The sequence below is a fragment of the Peromyscus californicus genome, unplaced genomic scaffold (genome assembly GCF_007827085.1).
Source record: "Peromyscus californicus insignis strain IS unplaced genomic scaffold, ASM782708v3 Scaffold_5__1_contigs__length_169319896, whole genome shotgun sequence".
NCBI lineage: Eukaryota > Metazoa > Chordata > Mammalia > Rodentia > Cricetidae > Peromyscus > Peromyscus californicus.
The window spans coordinates 87,319,087-87,338,717 of record NW_026294573.1 but is presented as its reverse complement, the minus strand read 5'-3'; the positions used below and the strand labels follow the sequence as shown (position 1 = coordinate 87,338,717).

Sequence of the window (19,631 nt, the reverse complement as noted above, 5' to 3'; positions counted from 1 at the left end):
AATGGAATGTAGGCTGGGTGGTGGTGGCACATGCCTTTAATCCCAGAACTTGAGAGGCAGAGGTAGGTGGATCTCAGTGAGTTTGAGGCCAGCCTGGTCTATAAAGCAGTTCCAGGGCAGCCAGAGCTACACAGAGAAACCCTGTCTAGGGGCGTGGAGGAAAAAAAAGAAAAAAGGAATGAATAAGACAGGAACTGAGATCAATACCCCTGCCTACACAAACTGACAAACCAGCCCCAGTTTGCTTAGAGAAGTAAATTATATAAACACACACACACACACACACACACACACACACACACACACACACACACACACCAGAGAGAGAGAGAGAGAGAGAGAGAGAGAGAGAGAGAGAGAGAGAGAGAGAGAGAGAGAGAAGTGATATTTTATTTGTATGTTAATAAATAAAGTTTGCCTGGAGATCAGGGGACACAGTCAGCCAAAAACAAAAGTCAGGCAGTGGTAGCACACGCCCTTAATCTGATCACATGGTAAGCAGAGTCTCTGTGTGTTCAAGGGCACACTAGGGGACAACCAAGCGTGTTGACACATGCCTTTAATCCCAGTACCAACCATAGAGACCTGGAGGTCTGTACAGACAGGCAGTGACAAGGAAGTGAGGTAGCTGGGCTAAGAGCCAATGAGAAGGCAGAACAGCAAGGCAATAAAGGCGCAGGTTAGACAGGAAGAGGTTCTCTTGGGAAGCTATGGCAGCGTGGTGAGCTAAGGTTAGCTGGTGGCTCTCACTATTTCTCTGATCTCTACATGGCTTTCACCCCTGTGTTTGGTTGTGTTTCTTATTTAATAAGACTGTTTAGAAATCCATCTATAGGAGAGAGAGAGAGAGAGAGAGAGAGAGAGAGAGAGAGAGAGAGAGAGAGAGAGAGAAAACCAAAGAGGGCATGTGGTAGTCAGGAGACGCGTTTTGGAAGTTAATTCTCTTTTTTCACTGTGGGTTCCAGGGACTGAATTCAGATCAGGCTTGCAAGGCAAACATTTAGACCTGTTGACTCATCTTCATCTCCAAGAAGTAAATCTTTAAAACTAGCTATTTTGGCTTTTGTTATATTCACTAATCCAAATACAAAGGGTGAGTTCAGAGATTGTTGGGTCAGGTTTAGGGAAGTGACAGCTCAGCTCAGCTCAGAACATAAATGGAGAGCCACCCAGATTTATGGGAAAGCATTTCAGGGAAGAGGACCATTGGTACAAGAGCCAAGACCTTGTCAGCCTTTTATGTAATGGGGCAGCTCAACCATGTCACCCATCTCTTAGTTTACAGTGAGTGAGCCAAATGGCAGGCTTGTGACTTAAGCAGAGCAACCACAGATCTCTTATGACAGGGATGGGACAGAATGGGTCTTCCTCTGGGATTACAAATTTTAGGGATCGTTTCAGCAGTTATGGCGATCACATTGTTTACCAGGAAGGCTCATCTAGCAATAAAGTCTACACAAGGCCAAGAGATAAGTCTTTGACCCATGGACACACCTGACCTTATCAAGAGCTTGATATGAAAACCAGTTGTTTTTCGGTTGAACTGGGTTTTAGCCCCTGCAAGCAAGAATACCCAGAATCAGGCCCTTCCTGTGTGCAACTGGCAGTCCATGTGGGACAAGGAGTTGGAAACCAATGTTCTCCACTCCTCAGGAGTTAAATGGCTAATTACAATGCCTGTCAAAGGGACAAGCTACAGCCTAAACTGTAGGGCACATTCGAAAGAATGAAAAACCAAGTCTCTCATTGAGGCTTCTGCATGCCCATCACCCAGCAGTGTCTGGAAGGCTGACAATATGCCTTACTGGACTGTGAAAGTCTGGTTCTCTATCCAGGAGAGAGATCTTCCTGCTTTCAAAAAAAGATCTTAGGCTGCAGCTCAGGTTTGTCTCAAAGTCCTGGCAATCCTGCTCTAACCTCCCAGGTACAACCCACGTCTGCCTGTGATGGCTTTGTAAAGATGTGGGTGGCGCCGGGCGGTGGTGGCGCACGCCTTTAATCCCAGCACTCGGGAGGCAGAGCCAGGCGGATCTCTGTGAGTTCGAGGCCAGCCTGGGCTACCAAGTGAGTTCCAGGAAAGGCGCAAAGCTACACAGAGAAACCCTGTCTCGAAAAAACAAAACAAAACAAACAAACAAAAAAAAAAGATGTGGGTGGCTGCCACCAGGAAGACACCTTAGGTGACAAGACCCCATTCTAGGGGGCCCCACACAGACTGACACCTGAAAGTAAGTGGGCTCCTGGGCCTTCCTGCCATGCCGAAGTTGATCACTGCTGCTTACTAGGGGGGTGTCATGAAGTGGTTAAAGGCAGAGGCTTTCGAGTTGGGTCACAATGCCACACCTGGTTTTCTTTGTAGCTGTGGTCTAATCCAGTTCTGCCACAAATATAAGTAGCCTTGGTGGAGTGCCACCAAATCTCTAGACAGACCTTCCTCATTGCCAAGGAACCCAAGCTAAGCTTACCTTGAACCTGCTTTCTCCACTGATTGGCCCACCTGCCACCCAGACAACCAAGTTCATCTCTCATGTCTAATCTACCTTCTAATTATATCCGAAGCACATCCTTTTTTTGCATCCCTATGGTCACTATAGCCCACACAATTCAAACATCTCACCTGCACCATGCCACGGTGTTACTAAGAGAAAATACATTGCGGCCATTCTCCTGCTGGCATCCTTGAAATGCCTTTTGATCTTGGAATCAAGTTAGGGAAATGTGGCATCGAAGCCCCTGTGTGGTTTGGCCTGAAACTCCACTCTTCAGGCCACCTGCTCTTGTCTATCTTTCCTGGTGTGCCAGCCACACCAGCAATGTGCTCATCTGCCTCCTTTTTGGTCCCAGGAACTTTGCACAGTGGTGCTTTCCCTAGAATGCTCTTGTCCAGTTAGGTCTCAGCTTAGTTGCTCATCCAAGCATTGGTCCTTCAGAGAACTGTTTTCTGATCCTTCAAAGGTCAGGACCAGCTGACCTTCACTGTTGGAGCCCATCTGGGTTTCCTGGTGGCTTTGCCCAGCAGGTCTGCATAAAGAGGATGATTGGACCACAGGCCTGGGTACCGGGTGTTTGGAAGGGTCAGCACATGCCTGTGTCTAGCAAGGGGGAGATCTTTTGCTCTGCCCCTTGGCATTGTGATGAAAAGCCCTTTGGAATAAAGTTCTGGGATGATGGGTTGAGACCCAGGCCCTCCGGTGTCTTCCGTCTTTCCTCTCATCATCTAGGTCTCTCTTTCTAGCTAGTATTTCTCACTTCTCCCTACTCAAGAGTACCCTGGGTCGTAAAAGGGGTGGCTGCTCCACCACAGATGGTGTCTGAACAGAGACACCAGAGAACTGGTAGGGTAGAGGGCCCTGTGGGAAGTTAGGGCATGTCCAATTATGTTGTGTAGACGAGGGTGACCTATTCTCATCTTGGGAGTGAAAGGGACTGAAAGTATGCCCAAGTGCTGCAGCAAATGTTTGCCTTTGTCTGTGTTTCTCTGTTTTTCTCTCTTGTTAATAAAGTAAGTCATAAGTTTAGTTTAAGATATTAGCGTAGAGCTGGGCGGTGGTGGCGCACGCCTTTGATCCCAGCCTTTGATCCCAGCACTCGGGAGGCAGAGGCAGGCAGATCTCTGTGAGTTCAAGGCCAGCTTGGGCTACAGAGTGAGTTCCAGGAAAGGCACAAAGCTACACAGAGAAACCCTGTCTCGAAAAACAAAAACAAAAGCAAAACAAAACAAACAAACGATATTAGTGTAGAATAAGCTTTAGGTCTAGAGATACAGTGAAGGTTTAATAAAAAAGTAGTAGAGTAGGTTTTCTCAACCTGGGACCCAGAAGGTAGAGTCCCTAGCAGATGTGGGCTGGCAGTCTGAACGGTTTCAGAAATCCCAGAAGCCGCTAAGAATGCCAGAGCCAGGACAGCGGCCACAGCCTGGCATCCGCAGCTGAGACCAGAGGATGCAGTGTAACCCAGGTTGCAGACGCCCGAGGGCCTGTAAGCTTTCTGCTGAAAGCAAGCCACTGTGAGAGCGGAGTGGAGACACCAAGAGCCAGCGAAAGCAGAGCCAGCACCAGCGGTGAGGTTCTGCGTGTTTTCGGCCATGAAAGCGCCGTGGCGGGAGAGTGCAGTCAGTCAGCCTGGGACAGCAGGCAGCAGCTTTTGAAGCGCAGCAGACTTTGGACCCCAGCTACCGGCACAGGCCTGTCTCTTGGAGCCACAGTCCCCGGCGGCACGAGACGCCACGGGAAAGGCAGAGAGGCTAGAGGCCGAGCAGGTGGCTGAGGGGAGGTGCCATGAGAGGCCAAGAGCTCAGTGGGCAGCAAAGTGTGGATGGAACCCTGGAGGCGAGAACCATGCTGCAGACCGAAGCTCTGGGAACTGCTGAGACGCAGCCTGAGCTTCCAGCAGCAAAAGTTTTGCAGTATGTTTGTTGACTCTAAGAAAGTCTCTTTTGAGAGGACTTTGCATCACCCAGCTCCCATGGAGTTAATAGCTTTCTCCCTGAGTGAAAGACTACCACAAAAACCATCATTGTAACTGCAAGTACTTCTGTCCGTGAGAACGAAAAGTTGCAGAGATGCTTGTTGGAACTAAAATTATCAACTGCAAAAAGTTTTTGGTTGTAGAATGTTTCTTCATATTTGGAAGTGAAAGTCTAGTACCAGAATTTATTTGAACTTTTTGAACTTAAAAAAAAATGAGATAAAACTACAAAAAGGTTTTGGCTATGGGTTTCTTCGTATTTGGAAGGCTGGTACCAGAATTTACTATTTGAATTTTGGGACTTAAGAAATGAGTTGGACAATAGTGATTTCATTGCAACGGGACAACTTTGAACTTACTTAATGTATATAGACTATCAACGGTGATGACCTGGGAACTGTTTGTATTAAAAATGGAACTGTTTAAATGGAGAAATTTGTTTTTTCTACCTAGGATCAAGATGCAGTTTTGTGTATGCTTTACTAACTATGGTGATTTATGAACTGTTTTGTGTTAAAAATGGAACTGTTTACTTATGGAACTGTTTAAATGGGGAAGTTTGGGTTTTTTTCCAACTAAGCTCAAGATTTAGTTTAAAAAATTATAAAGGGGGAGTTAATATTCCTCAGTCTATTTAATTTAAAAAATATTTTCTTATTACTTGAGTGGATTAATGTTATGTTTATATAGTTATGCTAAGAGATTACTTTAAGCATAAAGAGTTTTATTAAGAAATTGCTTTTAGGGGGCTGGAGAGATGTCTCAGAGGTTAAGAGCACTGACTGCTCTTCCAGAGGTCCTGAGTTCAATTCCCAGCACCCACAAGGTGGCTCACAACCATCTGTAATGAGATCTGGCCTGGTACCCTCTTCTGTATATGTAATAAATAATCTTTAAAAGAAAAAAAAAGAAATTGCTTTTGGATGTTTTGCTGAAGTCGTGTGTGCCCCCCCCCCCCCCCCCCCCCCCCCCCCCCGCCCCAGTTGAGGATCAAACCCAGGGCCTTGTGCTTGCTAGGCAAGTGCTCTACCACTGAGCTAAATCCCAAACCCCTAAAGTTTTTGAAGTGTTAATGGTTATATTGAGAATATTGATTCTGAATGTATGCATGGTAATATTTATGATAGAACTATGTTAACATATTGATATTGATACACCATGGTTTGGTGAAGTTAAGGAAATACTTAAGTGATGCAGATGCATCATAAGTTTATTCTATGTGTTAGTAAGAAATGCAAATGGTTATATAAAGAGATTGCTTTAGAGTGTAAAGAGTTTTAAGAAATTGCTTTTGGATTTTTGCTAAAGTTTTTAAAGTGTTAATGGTTCTATTAAGAGTTTGTTTTGGCCGGGCGGTGGTGGCGCACGCCTTTAATCCCAGCACTTGGGAGGCAGAGGTAGGCAGATCTCTGTGAGTTCGAGGCCAGCCTGGTCTCCAAAGTGAGTTCCAGGAAAGGCGCAAAGCTACACAGAGAAACCCTGTCTCGAAAAAACAACAACAACAAAAAAAAAAAAACAAAAAAAACCCAAGAGTTTGTTTTGGATGTAAGTTTGAGAGAATTGTAATTATAGCTCTGGGATGGCCTAGGAAAGCCATCCCTAACACATGAACCATTTTAACTGGAGGAGAGCTCAGAGGCAGTGGAACAGGTCCAGAAGCGAGGACAGTTCATTTCCAGTCTGGAATACCTCGAGCCCAATGAGGGCGTGTCTCAAATTAGTGATCTAGGCGCTAGATGGTAGATCCAGGCTCAGGCTTCCAGAAAGGGAACCTTTAGGACTCTAAGATCTGATTTCGGAGGCTATCTTTCAGAAGGCGAGAAACAGGAAGATCAGCTCTTAAGGTGAGTTAGCCACAGCTCTAAATGAAAGCCACCACGAGCCGGGACCAGTCTGACTACGGGAGCTGCCACTTTATAACTAATTAATTCTACATTTTAAAAATGGATGGTATGGCTTCAGAGACTGAACTGAACTTGCTTTGGTGCCAGAGTAGTGAATCTGAAGTCAGGTGAGCTTTACACTCGCCCTGACTTTCATGAGTGGCAGTGTGTCAAAATGTCAGATGAATGAACTGGAACCAGCTGGGCAGCTGCAGAAATCCACAAAGACCTCTTTACTCCCTCTTGTCCCGTATTCCCCTCCAGCAAAATTTCTAGTCCTGTTTCCAGATTGTCTCTTGAAGGGCTAGAGGCACAGCTCAGTGGCAGAGTGCTTGCCTAGATGCGTGAGGCCAAGATTCAGTCCTTAGTGGAGCAAACCAAATTAAACCACCCCACCCCACCATCTTTAAGATGGCTGCCATCAGATGCCAAATAAAACCTAAGGTCCCTGCCAGGTGTGAGAAGTAACCATTCCAAGCTCTAGGCGGTTATTCACCTTCCTCCTGGACTGCCCTCCAGCCCTGGCCAACTCCTACCAAAGGGGTCTCTGAACATGTTTCCTGGTCCCTCTGAGGTCTCAACTCAGGGGCAGCTTCTCGGTCTTGGACCTTTCCTTCTAAGCATGTATCACTTCAACGGCTTTGTTACATTTTATCTGACCCCCCTTTTTCTGTACAAATTCTACAGAGACAAGCTGCTGCATGTCCTGTGTCCAAATAGCCCTGGGCAGAGGTTCTCAGGAATTTCTTGTGTATAAAGACTTTTTGATGCTGGCTGCCATCTCCTGCAGCCAGGAATTCCTGCCGCTTCTGGGTTTTGATCCTCATTAATGAGTAAATCTTCTTTAGGGTTCAAGATCCAGCTGCTCTCCTCTCGTCCCAAAGCCCCAAGCCTGCGCCTAGGGCTCTTGGCTCCTGCCAAGCCGAAGCCACACCTTAGAAGAGCAGAGAGGTGGGTCTCTGGGCTGGGCCAGGGTTGGGAAACTTGGAGGGCCTGAAGATGCAGCTGCCAGTGAGAGTTGAGCATGCTGGCAGAAACCACCCATGGTGCTGCACCCTACCATCAACACGGGCAGGAAGAGGGCAGAGGGCACAGTTCTAACAGCAGCATTTACTTTGGTTTTCACTTCTCAAGGCCCAAGGGTGCTTTGTCAAGATCAAGTCCTACACACTGTCCCATCACTCTTCCTTCAGCCACTTCAACAGCTGGGGTGCAAAGTAGGTGATGATAACATCCGCCCCTGTGTGGAAAACAAAAATGAGGGGGATGTGACATCAGCCCCAGAACACTTGGGAGGTGAGGGCCAGGCACGGGAAGACCATCATGGACAGGCACAGCCTGCTGTCACAGCCTAAGACTGAGCCTGGCTGTAGCCAGCTCCAAATACTGAACAGGTCATTCTCTTGCTCTGGGCCTTGACTTGCTGATGTGCGACGTGTGCAGAAGCAGCAAGCACAAGCCTGAATGTCCTGCCGGCCTGGGGAACCCGAGGCCCAGTGCAGCACTGAGACCAGACTACAGGCATCTCTTAGTTGAGGCTCTTTCTCCTCCTGCTATGTCACTGAGATCCAGCCAGGGCTGACTGAACTTCGACTCCACTGTCTCCCCATGGGCTTCAATGACGAGCTAGAGTGTCCAATTTGCTTGTTTCTATGGACCTTTCTGGTGAGTGGGGATAACAGGCGTCTGCTGTTAAACTCTTGGCCCTGGAGCCCAAACCTACCCTGATGACCAGAATGGTGTGTGATACTAACGAAACCTGCTCCCATGTATACGGTAATAAGCCTCCACTGTATATTATCTCAGGCACTCCTCAGGACACGTATGTACCAGGTATCTTATCCCGGTCTATGGACAAGGACTCCGAGGTTCACAAAAGGGTCCTATTCCCGCCATCGCTGCACACTTGTCCTGCCCTTCCTCATACTCTTTTCTGCTTGAGCCTGGTGATCAGAACTTCCGGCAAAGAATCCAAACTTCTCAGACCTTTGCTTTCTTACCTGGGCAGAGTGCCCATCAGGCCCTGTGGCGCAAGTTCCGAACCCCACCCCCGCTTACCGGCTCTGCGGAAGGCCGTCACGGCCTCCAGTACGGCAGTCCTGAGATCAAAGGCCCCAGCCTGGGCTCCGTGCCACAACATGGCAAACTCTCCGGATACCTGGTATACTGCGAGGGGGAGCTCGGGGTGCTGCGGAGAACGGCAAACAGGTTCGGGTGACTGTCCCTTCCTCCCTGCCCAGTCTGAATAATCACTGCTGCTGAGAGCCCAGCTCATTCACAAACTCTTCAGCCAGAGCTGTCTAAAGGCTCCTGTGAGCCGTGGCCGACGGGACAAGCAGTACCTAGGCCGGGATGGGAGGGGGCTCCTCTTCAGGGGCATACTGTCTCTGGCTCAGAGACTCCTTCGAGAGCCCCTCCATTTAGGGCCCACTGTAGGGACGACCTCTCCCACCCTACATTCTGTGCTTACCTTGTCCTTCACCTCCCGCACCACATCCAGGTAGGGCATTCCCGGCTTCACCATGAGCATGTCAGCTCCTTCCCGAATGTCCCGGGCCTAGGGATAAGGGGGAAGTGTGGGCAGAGCCTGAGACAGGGACGGGACGGGGCAGGGCAGGTGGGTACGGGGCTTAAGTTCTGGTCACTCACCACTGCGCGCAGGGCCAGGCCACGGGCTCCAGGGGGCAGCTGGTAACAGCGGCGGTCTCCAAAAGCTGGGCTCGACTGAGCTGCATCCCTACAAAAGAACATCACAATGCTAGGGTCCAGCTTCAGGAGCCCGGGCCAGGAATTTAACAGCCCACCGCTGGTGCCACTTACCGGAAAGGTCCGTAGAAACAGGAGGCAAACTTGGCGCTATAACTCATCACAGAGACCTGCGGAGAAGACAGCGGGGTCTAGGCTGAGTCGGCCCTTTCCAAATCCCAGGCTGAAGCGACAAGGAGAAGTCCTCAGGCAGGAATGAAAGGACCTATAACCTAGTCTCACTGCACACACACTAGGCCTGAGTTTCTCTGAGGCCGAGATGGAATCCAAAGGCCTCATCCAGCACTGCTCTCGATTTTATGATTCACTGTGTCTACGTGGGGTCACGTGAGTGCACGTGTGTGCACACGCATGTGGAGCTCAGAGAACAACTTCCGCATCATTCCTTAGGTGCCGTCCACTTTTTTTGTTGAGATGGTTATCTCCTACGGGCCTACAACTTTACCAGGGGTAGGCTAGCTGGCCAGCAAGCTCTACCACACCATCACAGGGATTACAAGCACACCACCATGCCTGCTTTTTATATGGGCTGGGAGACCCAAACTCAGGTCCTCACACTTATAAGCAAATGCTTTACGGAGCCATATTCCTTGGGCTGGCCTAGGCCCTCTCCTTCCATTCATCCCCACACCCCTCCCTGCCCTCCGTTCATACCCTGTTGCCAAGTCCATGTTTTAGCAGGGCAGTCTTGATGGCCTCAACACGTCCATCCATCATGTCTGATGGAGCTACAACCTGACATCCTGAGGGACAGAAGGTGACTTTCAGAATTCTGGATCTCTCTTGCCCATTATGCCACCCTGTCCCTGCTACTAGGGGCTCACTCACCTGCCTTGGCATAGGCCAGTGCCACCTCTGCCAACCGCTGTCGGCTTTCCTCGGCTAGGAATGCTCCATTCTCACTCAGGAGGCCTGGGGGACAAGATGGATGGATATGAGGGTACACCTTGGGTCCTTGTTTATGCCCGCCCTGGGGGGAAGCTGGGCTTGAATAACAGGGCATGCAGCTCACCACAGTGACCATGGGAGGTGTAGGGACACAAGCAGACATCACAGGCCACTAGAAGGTCAGGGAAGGTCTTCCTCAACAGACGGATAGCCTCAATAGCTGGAGAGTCCTCAGAGTCAGCTGCAGAGCCCTGTTCATCCTAGAGGCAGGGGAAGGACAAGGTGGTCTGTATGTTACAGGTGTTTTTCACAAGGCATGGTGGCTGCCACTGAAGAACACAACCCCAGCCCTCTCCTTTCATCCCATCGAAGACTCTGGATGAGGATGCACTGGACTGGCCCCATTTATATAGCGTACAGCAGAATCCTGGAGACAGTGCTCAAATCACCAGTTAGGGTGTCACAGTCCTACTTATGAGCTTCCTGACCTGGGGTCAAAGGCAAAGAATGCACCAATGCAGCTGTGGCCCCCAGAGCCTGCACAGGGCAGAGCAAGGCCACAGTGAGTGTGGCACTTCAGTCCCTCCTCACTCTGTCTTCATTTATCTTTCTGTGTGTGTGTGTGTGTGTGTGTGTGTGTGTGTGTGTGTGTGTGTGTGTATGTGTATACACATATACACACGCACGCAGAGACCACAGGTCAAAACTGGGTATCTTCTTCAATCATTCTCAACCTTACTTTAATTTGTTTGTTTGTTTTGGAAACAGGGTCTCACCACATAGCTTGGGCTGGCCTAGTTACATAAACCATGCTGGCTTTGAACTCAGAAAGAGGCTGCCTGTCCCACTAATGGGGATTAAAGGTATGCACCACCACGCTACAGGTCTTCACTAAACCTGGAACTCCCCAATTCAGGCAGACTGGCTATCCAGCAAACCCCACAGATCTCCGTATCTCTGCCTCCTCAGCACTGGGATCACGGTCACGCACTGCCTGCTCAGTACTGGGGTCACGGTCACGCACTGCCTCCTCAGCACTGGGGTCACGGTCACGCACTGCCTCCTCAGCACTGGGGTCACGGTCACGCACTGCCTCCTCAGCACTGGGATCATGGTCACGCACTGCCTGCTCAGCACTGGGGTCACGGTCACGCACTGCCTCCTCAGCACTGGGGTCACGGTCACGCACTGCCTGCTCAGCACTGGGGTCACGGTCACGCACTGCCTGCTCAGCACTGGGGTCAAGGTCACGCACTGCCTGCTCAGCACTGGGGTCACGGTCACGCACTGCCTGCTCAGCACTGGGGTCACGGTCACGCACTGCCTGCTCAGCACTGGGGTCACGGTCACGCACTGCCTGCTCAGCACTGGGGTCACGGTCACGCACTGCCTGCTCAGCACTGGGGTCACGGTCACGCACTGCCTGCTCAGCACTGGGGTCACGGTCACGCACTGCCTGCTCAGCACTGGGATCACAGTCGTGCACTGCCTTCTCAGGACTGAGATCACGGTCATGCACTGCCTGCTCAGCTTTTCAACATGGGTCTTGGGACTGAACTTAGATCCTCAAGCTGGAGCAGCAAGCTCTTTACCAATTGAGCTACTTGCCCAGTCCTCATCTTCCTTTTTCAACTCTTCCAATATTTCACCTTGGGAACTCTGCTGGGAACGCCAAAGATCAGGACGCAGCGCAGGCCGGCTTCCACCAGGGGTCTCAGCATGTCCTCTAGCTGGTTGACGCCATACCTGGGAGAGGTCAGGGAATCACGAAGCATTGAGGGAACAGGTTCCCTGCCCAGGCCTCCACCCCTCTGGATAGTGCTTCTGTTAAAAGCCAAGCTGCAGGCTGGGGATGTAGCTCTGTGGTTACACACTTGCTAGCCTGTGAGAGGTCCGCAGTGAAGATCCAAGCTGTGTAGGTACCAGGAGGGTACGAGCCCCGCAGTAGTCCAGGACCAAATAGTAACACACCCACCACAGAGGTTTGGGCAAATTGGGTCACAAACAGAGAAGTTATGGAGCGAGCTGTGGCAGACTCCTCTCTGGCTTTTACTCAACTCAAGTACCATCTCAAGCTCAGTTCCTGCCTGCAGCAACCTCTGCCACAATGTCCCCGATGGTGGGACGCTTGTCACTTTATGAGGTTGCCTCCCATACCATCTAACAGTCTAGTCCCCAAGCAATCCTTCTTTCCATGGCGCCTTTCCAGCTCCGCTAGCTGCTGAGTGTGCTTCCATCTCCTGCCATTCGGCCCCATGACGTCGCTCCCTCCATCACCTCCCCGCCACTCATCATAAGACTCCTTCCTACCTGGCCACTCCTGGGAGGCTGGCAATAGGCTGGACATCATCAGGTACATCCCTGCAAGAGTGGGAGGGGCCAGCGGTGAGTGTGACAGGGAAGGGCAGGTGGGAAGCCGGCGAAGGACAAGGGAGTAGAGATGGAGGGAGGAGGTGGAAACCCAAGTCTGGCTCCCCTGCCTGGCCAACCCCAGGGCCTAAAATGATGACAGGAACAATCACAGTGTGACAGTAAGAGCAACTGTCCCGAAAGATCAGCAGTCACAGGAAGGACTTGGACTCTGAGGTCAGAGGGTCCTTGTGTCTTAGCCTAGGTACATGTTGACTAAGTGACCTTGGCCAAGATGTAGCATCTCCTTCAGCCTCAGGCCCTTCACCCGGATCCTGTGTAGATTCATCTCTTCACCCACTGAAGATTTACTGAACAGTTCTTATGTGCTAGGTAGTGTTCTGGGCACTGATAAGAACAGTGAGGCAGCAATAACCCCTGCCCTCCAGAGGTGAGACGCATGAAGACGACTATTTCTTCCTTGTGTAGAGACCAGGACTGAATGAGATAACAGATGCAGGTGCTTAGCATAGTTCCTGCTGCACAATAAGCAAGCACTCCACAAATACCTTCTGTGGTTGCTAACAATTACAACCGCTTGACTGTTTTTTAACAATCGCCTCTGACGTAGACACAGCATTGGACCCAGCTACTCCCTCCTCCCTCCTCTTGTTTTAAACACTGAAGCTCAGAATGGCAAGAGTAACCTTGACTTTACAAACTGAGTGACTTGAGTTCTTTTCGGAGCTTGTATGGTTCCAAAGACTACTGTCTTCAACCTCACAGGCCACTTGCAAAAGCTTTTGTTTTGGCTGATAACCCACTCTAAGCCTCCCGCTCCCAACAGTACTGCCTGCTCCAGGCACGTATGTCCTCCAACCCTAGGCAGATCCAAGGCCTGGCACAGTTTTGGGGACTCACGTGACAAAGATGGGATAGATGAGGTTGGAGGCACTGATGGTGGAGGCAGAGGTCTGCCAGGTCCGAAGCACTGGGTGGAAGTAGCCGCTATGCAGAATGGACTGGTGATGCATGGTGTGGGCCAGTGGAGCACAGGGCAGTCTGCTTGATGGGATCTAGACTCGAGTGCTGTCCGCTGTAGATCAGCTCTGCGGGGGACCCACAGGAAGTGTAAGACATGGCTGTGCCCAGGGTCACATCTGGAGGACGGCTCTTTCCAGTCTCTGCAACTCATGGTGTGGTTTTACCAACGGCTGCCCCTCCAGGAGAAGGCAAGGCAGGGATACCCACAGAAGCTTCAGTAGTTCAATCTAACGATAGCATTTGGCCTGTACTTCACAGGTCTGCTAGTTAAAAATAAACAAACAAACAGACAGATAGACAAACAGTTTTTGGGGGCTGGAGAGATGGCTTAGTGGTTAAGAGCGCCGGCTGCTCTTCCAGAGGACCTGAGTTCAATTCTCAGCACCCACATGGCAGCTCACAACTGTAATTTCAGTTCCAGGGGATCCGACACCCTCATACAGACATGACTACAGACAAAACACCAATGCACATTAAAAAAAACAAACAAACCACAACTTTTCTAGTATCTTTAAATTGTATCTTAGCAAGGAATCTGAAAATTAGAAATAAAAAAGCAGAACTGATTCTTCCTTGTACGTATTTTAAGAAGCACTGATCATTGCAACATTTAAACTTCATTTAATCCATGAAAAACGCCCATGATTATGGAGGACCGAGATGTAACAATTTTTTTTTTTTTAAATGTGGTGCCATCGATCAAACCCAGGAGCTTTGCACATGTCAGGCATGGATTCAACTGCTGGGTTACAGGCCCAGCCTTAGTGCTGTTTTGATTTTGAGACAGGATCTCACTGTGTAATTCAGGCTGGCCCCAAACTTGCTTGGCAACTATTTTAGAGAAGCAGAAAGAAAAATGCCCTGGAATTCTGCTGCTAGCGCAAAGCACTGCTAACACCTTGGTATGTGGGCTGTGGCACTAGGCACAATGAATACCAGGATCAATTACTGTGTGCATGATTCACACACACACACACACACACACGCACGCACGCGCACGCGCACACACACACACACGCACGCACACGTACTTCCCCTGTACAGTGGCCTCAAAAGAGCTCAAAGAGCTCTCTGTGGCGGCCAACCATGGACACCTGATCCTCCCACATCTACCCCCCAAGGGCTAGGATTATGTGATACACAGGAACCCAGGTTTTTGTGAATGCTAGGCAAGCACGATACCAGCCCAACGGCTTGTATGGTGATGGCATGCTGTTCTCTTTCCCTAGGCCTACACTCCGCAGTCTGCCCTCAGGCAAGTGTGCCACCAGCTTCTCCCTCGCCCACCGTGGCCTCCTTCCTGCCCACTTCACAATGCCTCTTCTCTAACAGTTCTTTGTAGCACTGGCTTATCTTGTGCCAGTTAACAGAGGTTCTACAGGGCAAAGGCTGTGATGAATTCATTCTGGCCTCCCACACCGTGCTCTCCCCACGCACAGACTCTAGCACAGAGCAAATATTTCATCACACCGAGCACAAGACAAAACTGCATGCCAAAAAAGTGATGCATGACTGAAGGAAGCCTGGGTACCACGTTGTTTTAGGAGAGCCTACTGTGTGCCAGCTCACGGCAGCACCCTCACAGGTGCCTTCTGGAAGTCATAGGCTAGTCCTGGGAGGCAGGGCGGATGAGTGCATTGCATAGTCAGGCAGCCCAGGCCCCTATCATCCATGGACCCAGAGGAGGACAGAAGAGCTTGAACAAGCCAGGGCTTGGGCTCTCCTCCGCAGGACTCGTGAATCTGGCAGAGGGCAAGAGAGAGTGCTCCCTCAAGAAGGTGGGTGAGTGAGGATGATTGTGGACTCTTCTGTAACAGAGGCCATGTCAAAGAGGTGGAGGAATTGAGACAGGGATGAGTTCTGAGCAGCAGCAAATAGGGTAGTGGCCTGGCCAGAGCCTGGCTTTAAGAGAACTCTTGTGGCTGAGGAGAGCAGACAGGAAGCAGAGGATCAGTGGGAGGCCAGGCGGCGGCGAAGGAAGGGACATCTTGAAGCAGCCAAGAGGCTGTCTCTTAGGGCGGATGCTCTGACCCAGGGGACAACTGAGACAGGGGCAAGGCAGGAAGAGGGTGGTGGGACGAAGGGGTGGACAGCTAGCTCCATTTTAGACATTTCCTTTTGGAGATCTCTTTTGGCTACTAAGCGGCCAAGTTTAAAAAAACAAAAAAGCCACAGAAAGTGGAGGTTGGTGGGCTTGAATCTCTGCTCTTCAAAGGGGATGTCGAGCGAGGACCGGAGGGCAGGTACTCACCCAAAGTTCTACAGTGAATTAAAAGTGAAAACAAGTCCAGAAGGCTGGGATCCTTCAGTGTGCTCTGCCGTGTTTCTGCTACTTCTTAGTCTCCTTCAGCTGCCTCCCAACCAGCTCAGGGGCCCCTCTTATCCCACCTTCCTCCTTGGTAGAGTTGAGGTTATCAGGAACCACACAGGGACCAACCCTACCACCACACCCCTGGGTGGGCCAGCCTCATCACAAGACACAGGGGAGGCCAGGCCTCCTTAGAGATGTCACACTCAGCACATGAGGGTTTATCGACCCACTTTGTGCAAAATTTGGCTCTCACATCTGCTAGGAGTTAGTCCCGAGGTGTAAAATTATTTGCTCAAAACCATATAGCTGGTCAGTGATAAAACCAGACTTTTTCTTTGTTCTGGACTCCAGTTGGTCTCTACCGATACCATTTCTGATCTACTGGGTCTGTCAGGTACAGAGCACTGACAGTAGTACTTTAGGACACTTATTTGCAAAAATCAACATAACTTTTAGTGATTAGGAAATAGAGGCTCAGGGAGGTTATGGAACTTGCTCAATGCCATTCTGGATTGGAGTCAGATTTTGAAACCAGGTGCATATTCAGATTCATCTGCCTAAGAAGTATCTCTGCAGCAGGATCTGGCTTCTGGAATCCACACCTGCATTCCCTGGCTTTCACTCATCTCCCCTAAAAGCCTAAGGGAGCGACTGATAGGCCATCTGCCTAAAAGTAAAACTTGGAGGGCCACCTAGGAGCTATGCCGTTTGACTTCTACGTCAAGGTAGCTGGGAGATACGGGAGGGGAAGAATGGAGAGGTGTGTGGGTAGGTGGGGGTACTACAGCAGCTCCTGTTTTCTTGTGGGACTGAACTCCTGGACCCTTGTGCTCAATCACTGAGCTATATCCCCAGCCACAAGAGTTCAACTTCCATTTAGATTTTTTTTAAAAAAACTGTTGAAGATTTATATCATGCCTGGGAGTATTTTGCTTATGTGCATGTATATGCATCACATGTTTGCAGTGCCCAGAGTTCAGAAGGGTGTAGATAGATTTTTCTTGAGGCTGCCAGCTTACTCTCTCTCTCTCTCTCTCTCTCTCTCTCTCTCACACACACACACACACACACACACACACAAATGACATGGAGATTTATTAATTATAAAGCTCAGCCTATAGCTTAGGCTTGTCTCACTAGCTCTTATAACATTTCTATTCATCACATGTTGCCACGTGACTAGAAGCTTTTACCTCTCCTCCTGCACATCTTGCTCCCTCTGCATCCAGGTGGCAACCCCGCCTTTCCTCTTCCAGAGCTCTCTCTGTCCAGAAGTCCCTGCTATGGCCCCCTGCCTAGCTATTGCAGTTCAGTTTTTTATTAAACCAATCACAGTGACACATCTTTACACAGTGGAATCAAATATCTTGCAACAGAAGGGGTTGTGGGATTCCCTGGAACTAGAATTACTTATGGTTGTTGAGCCACTATGTGGGTGCTAGGAACTGAACCCAGGTCCTCTGTGAGTGCAACAAGTACTCTTAATCACTGAGACATCTCTTGTCCGGGCTTAGGTTTTTATTTTGATCACCAGACAAAACTGAAAGGGATGTCAGGGCAAATTAAAAAAAAAAAGTTCTATTCAATCCTTCACATTTTGATAGGAGAAATGAAGAGCTGGAGGGAAGTCACAGGACTTGAGTTCACCCAGCAAGTGAGGCTCCTGACTTCTAGTCCAGTGCCCTCTACTACACCGTCTATTACAGCAGGTGTTTAATGAAAGTCCAGAGTGGAAAGGTGCCCGGAGTTGCTTCTGTTTTACAGAACCAATTCTAGATCTGAATTGCTTTGAGAGATAGCATTCAGAGCCTGGAAGATTCTCAAACAAGGGCAGGCACTTTCCCCAAATTAAGGGAGTTTGCAAACTTCAGCTTAAATCCTGTGTCTCATATTAACAGGAATACATGACCATAGGGGCCCAGCTCACCTTTCCCCCATTTTAAAACAGCTTCACTTTGCTAGCAAGCTTACAAAATGGTGCAGAGAGAATCGTTTGCTCAAACAGCCCCAGAGTGGACTCTAACTTTGGGCAAGGCCTTTCAGATCCCTTTTTTCAAAATCTAAAATGTGCTGATCTTATCAAGCCAGTAAGCTGTGGAGAAGATCAGATAATGGTGAGGTGTGTCTGACACCACACACAAGGCTAATGCTGAGCTGGGATGAGTACAGGTACTGTGTGACCCTGCACCACACCGGAGGAAGGAGATACATTCCACCCCAGCGCCTGAGGTAAGAGAGGATAGAGGCCCTCCAGCAGCACCTGCCTGACAGGAAGGAACTGACCACTGTAGACAGTCAAGGGTAGTTTCATAGAGACACTGCAGGATAGCTTTTTTGAAAGACTATAGAAATCTCACCTTCCATAGGAGGCAACATCCTCCAACCTGGGAGTGAGACTGTCACCAGGAGTGGCTGAGAAAGAGCTTCAGGGCCTGGACTCCCAGGCTGTGCCCCATGGAGGATTCCAGAGGCTGTGCTCTTGGCATAGATAGTGGGAGCCGGTGCCAACTCTGGCATGCTCTGCACGGGCTGGGGCGGAGACCTGTCAGGAGGGCCAGCTAGGTAGAAGGTCCAAAGCTGGGAAAGCTGAAGCATTTTTCAAAAAGGCCCAGGAAAGGCAGCTGTGAGCAGTTCTGAAAAGGGATTGCCTGGTGGCCCATTTGCATTTCCTGAACACTCTTGCTGCCACCTGCCACAGTGTTAGGAGGGATTAGAGAAAAAAAACCAGACCTCCTCTAGTCTGCTGGCCTAATCTCCCCTGCCTGGATTTAGCCATTTCAAACTAGGAGTTGCCTTTCCCAGATTTCTAGAAAATTCTGGCTGAGAGCTTCAACATCAAACAATGGTAAAATTGAACAGGGATCATACAGCAGGTCAGCTGTAAATCCGGTCTAAAATTCGTGAGTCCAGCAGCCCTCAATTCTCACCATGCCCTTTGACACTAGAAGAACAGAGTTCATACATTATAGTCCCAGCAGTTATGAGCCGACTGAGCGCTCCAGGCGAGAGAGTAGGGGAGGGAAGGGGTATGGTATGACCTAGACCTGGCCACTGCTGGTAGCAGGAGGGTTAAGTGTGTGACTTTGGGATTTAAAAGGCATGGAGACAAACTCTTGTTTTCAGATGCTTGACCTCTTGTCTTCTCATGTGGTAAATTGGGGCTTGAACTGACCTCAATGGGCTGTTGTAATGCCTGACTGAGCAGAAGCTGTGGACATCCAGGACAAGCGACGTTCATTGTTTCCCCTCAGTTCTCCAGCCTGCCTGACACCTCGCGCTCCGAGACTACCCCTGCGGCCTCGGAGAAAGGAGGCGGGTGGAGCCCAGCTTTGAATCCCCAAGCCTGGACACAGCAAGACCACGTAGCGGCAAGATATTCCGCCCACTCTAGAGGGTGCACCGGGACTGTGTCTCCGCTGCAGTGTTAGATCTTCGGGAGCACAGTGCCATCCGGGATGCACCTCGTCTGGTCCTGGAGTCGTCCTCCCAACCCGCCACTCCCCAGAGGCAGGGCCCGCTCACCTACCCGGGAGGCCGGTCCCCGCTGCTCCGAGTCGCGGCTCCTGACTGCGCTCTCCCGCTCTAAAAGCGCAAGCCCACGTGGGGGCGGGGCGACTCACCCGGAAGCGGCTCTCCTACTGCCCGCCCCCACGGGAATGCAGCCCAAGCTCCCTGCGGGGCAGTCCAGGATCCCCGGGCTGCTCTCGGCCTGGCCCACGCCTGGAAGGCTGGAGTCTTGGCCAATCTGGAGTTTTCGGGGTGCCCGAGAGACCGCCCACCCCCCTACTCCGGCCCACCCCTTCTCCCGCCCCTCCGGCCTCATTTGAGGTGGGAAGGCCCGAGGGGTGCACGTGGGCAGTCCCAAGCCTCTGGGCGGGGCCCTGGCTTGCAATTCCAAACTCATCCCGGAGTTCACTTGAAGG

At 50.3% G+C, this 19,631-nt stretch overlaps 1 protein-coding gene across 2 annotated transcripts; it reads right to left on the bottom strand.

Moving 5' to 3' along the window:
• Positions 1 to 7,440: 7,440 nt before the first annotated feature.
• Positions 7,441 to 19,459, bottom strand: Alad (aminolevulinate dehydratase). 2 transcript variants are annotated; one of them, XM_052717703.1, is made up of 12 exons: positions 19,329 to 19,459; positions 13,275 to 13,462; positions 12,315 to 12,365; positions 11,654 to 11,750; positions 10,129 to 10,264; positions 9,945 to 10,028; positions 9,771 to 9,859; positions 9,171 to 9,226; positions 9,000 to 9,087; positions 8,821 to 8,907; positions 8,409 to 8,538; positions 7,441 to 7,590 (listed from the first exon to the last, which is right to left on the bottom strand). In XM_052717703.1, exons 2-12 carry the CDS (start codon positions 13,385 to 13,387, stop codon positions 7,529 to 7,531), a joined length of 993 nt encoding a protein of 330 aa, XP_052573663.1. In that variant the 5' UTR covers positions 13,388 to 13,462; positions 19,329 to 19,459; the 3' UTR covers positions 7,441 to 7,528. The 2 variants fall into 2 exon arrangements, with proteins under 2 accessions (XP_052573663.1, XP_052573662.1); XM_052717702.1 differs by having other exon boundaries at positions 19,235 to 19,458.
• Positions 19,460 to 19,631: the final 172 nt, after the last annotated feature.

Excerpts from the sequence above, each read along its gene's own strand:
- Alad (XM_052717703.1), bottom strand. The coding sequence starts at position 13,387 with ATGCATCACCAGTCCATTCTGCATAGCGGCTACTTCCACCCAGTGCTT. Across the intron at positions 12,366-13,274 it reads ATCTATCCCATCTTTGTCAC|GGATGTACCTGATGATGTCC; the intron begins GTGAGTCCCCAA and ends CCACTCTTGCAG. Across the intron at positions 11,751-12,314 it reads AGCCTCCCAGGAGTGGCCAG|GTATGGCGTCAACCAGCTAG; the intron begins GTAGGAAGGAGT and ends GACCTCTCCCAG.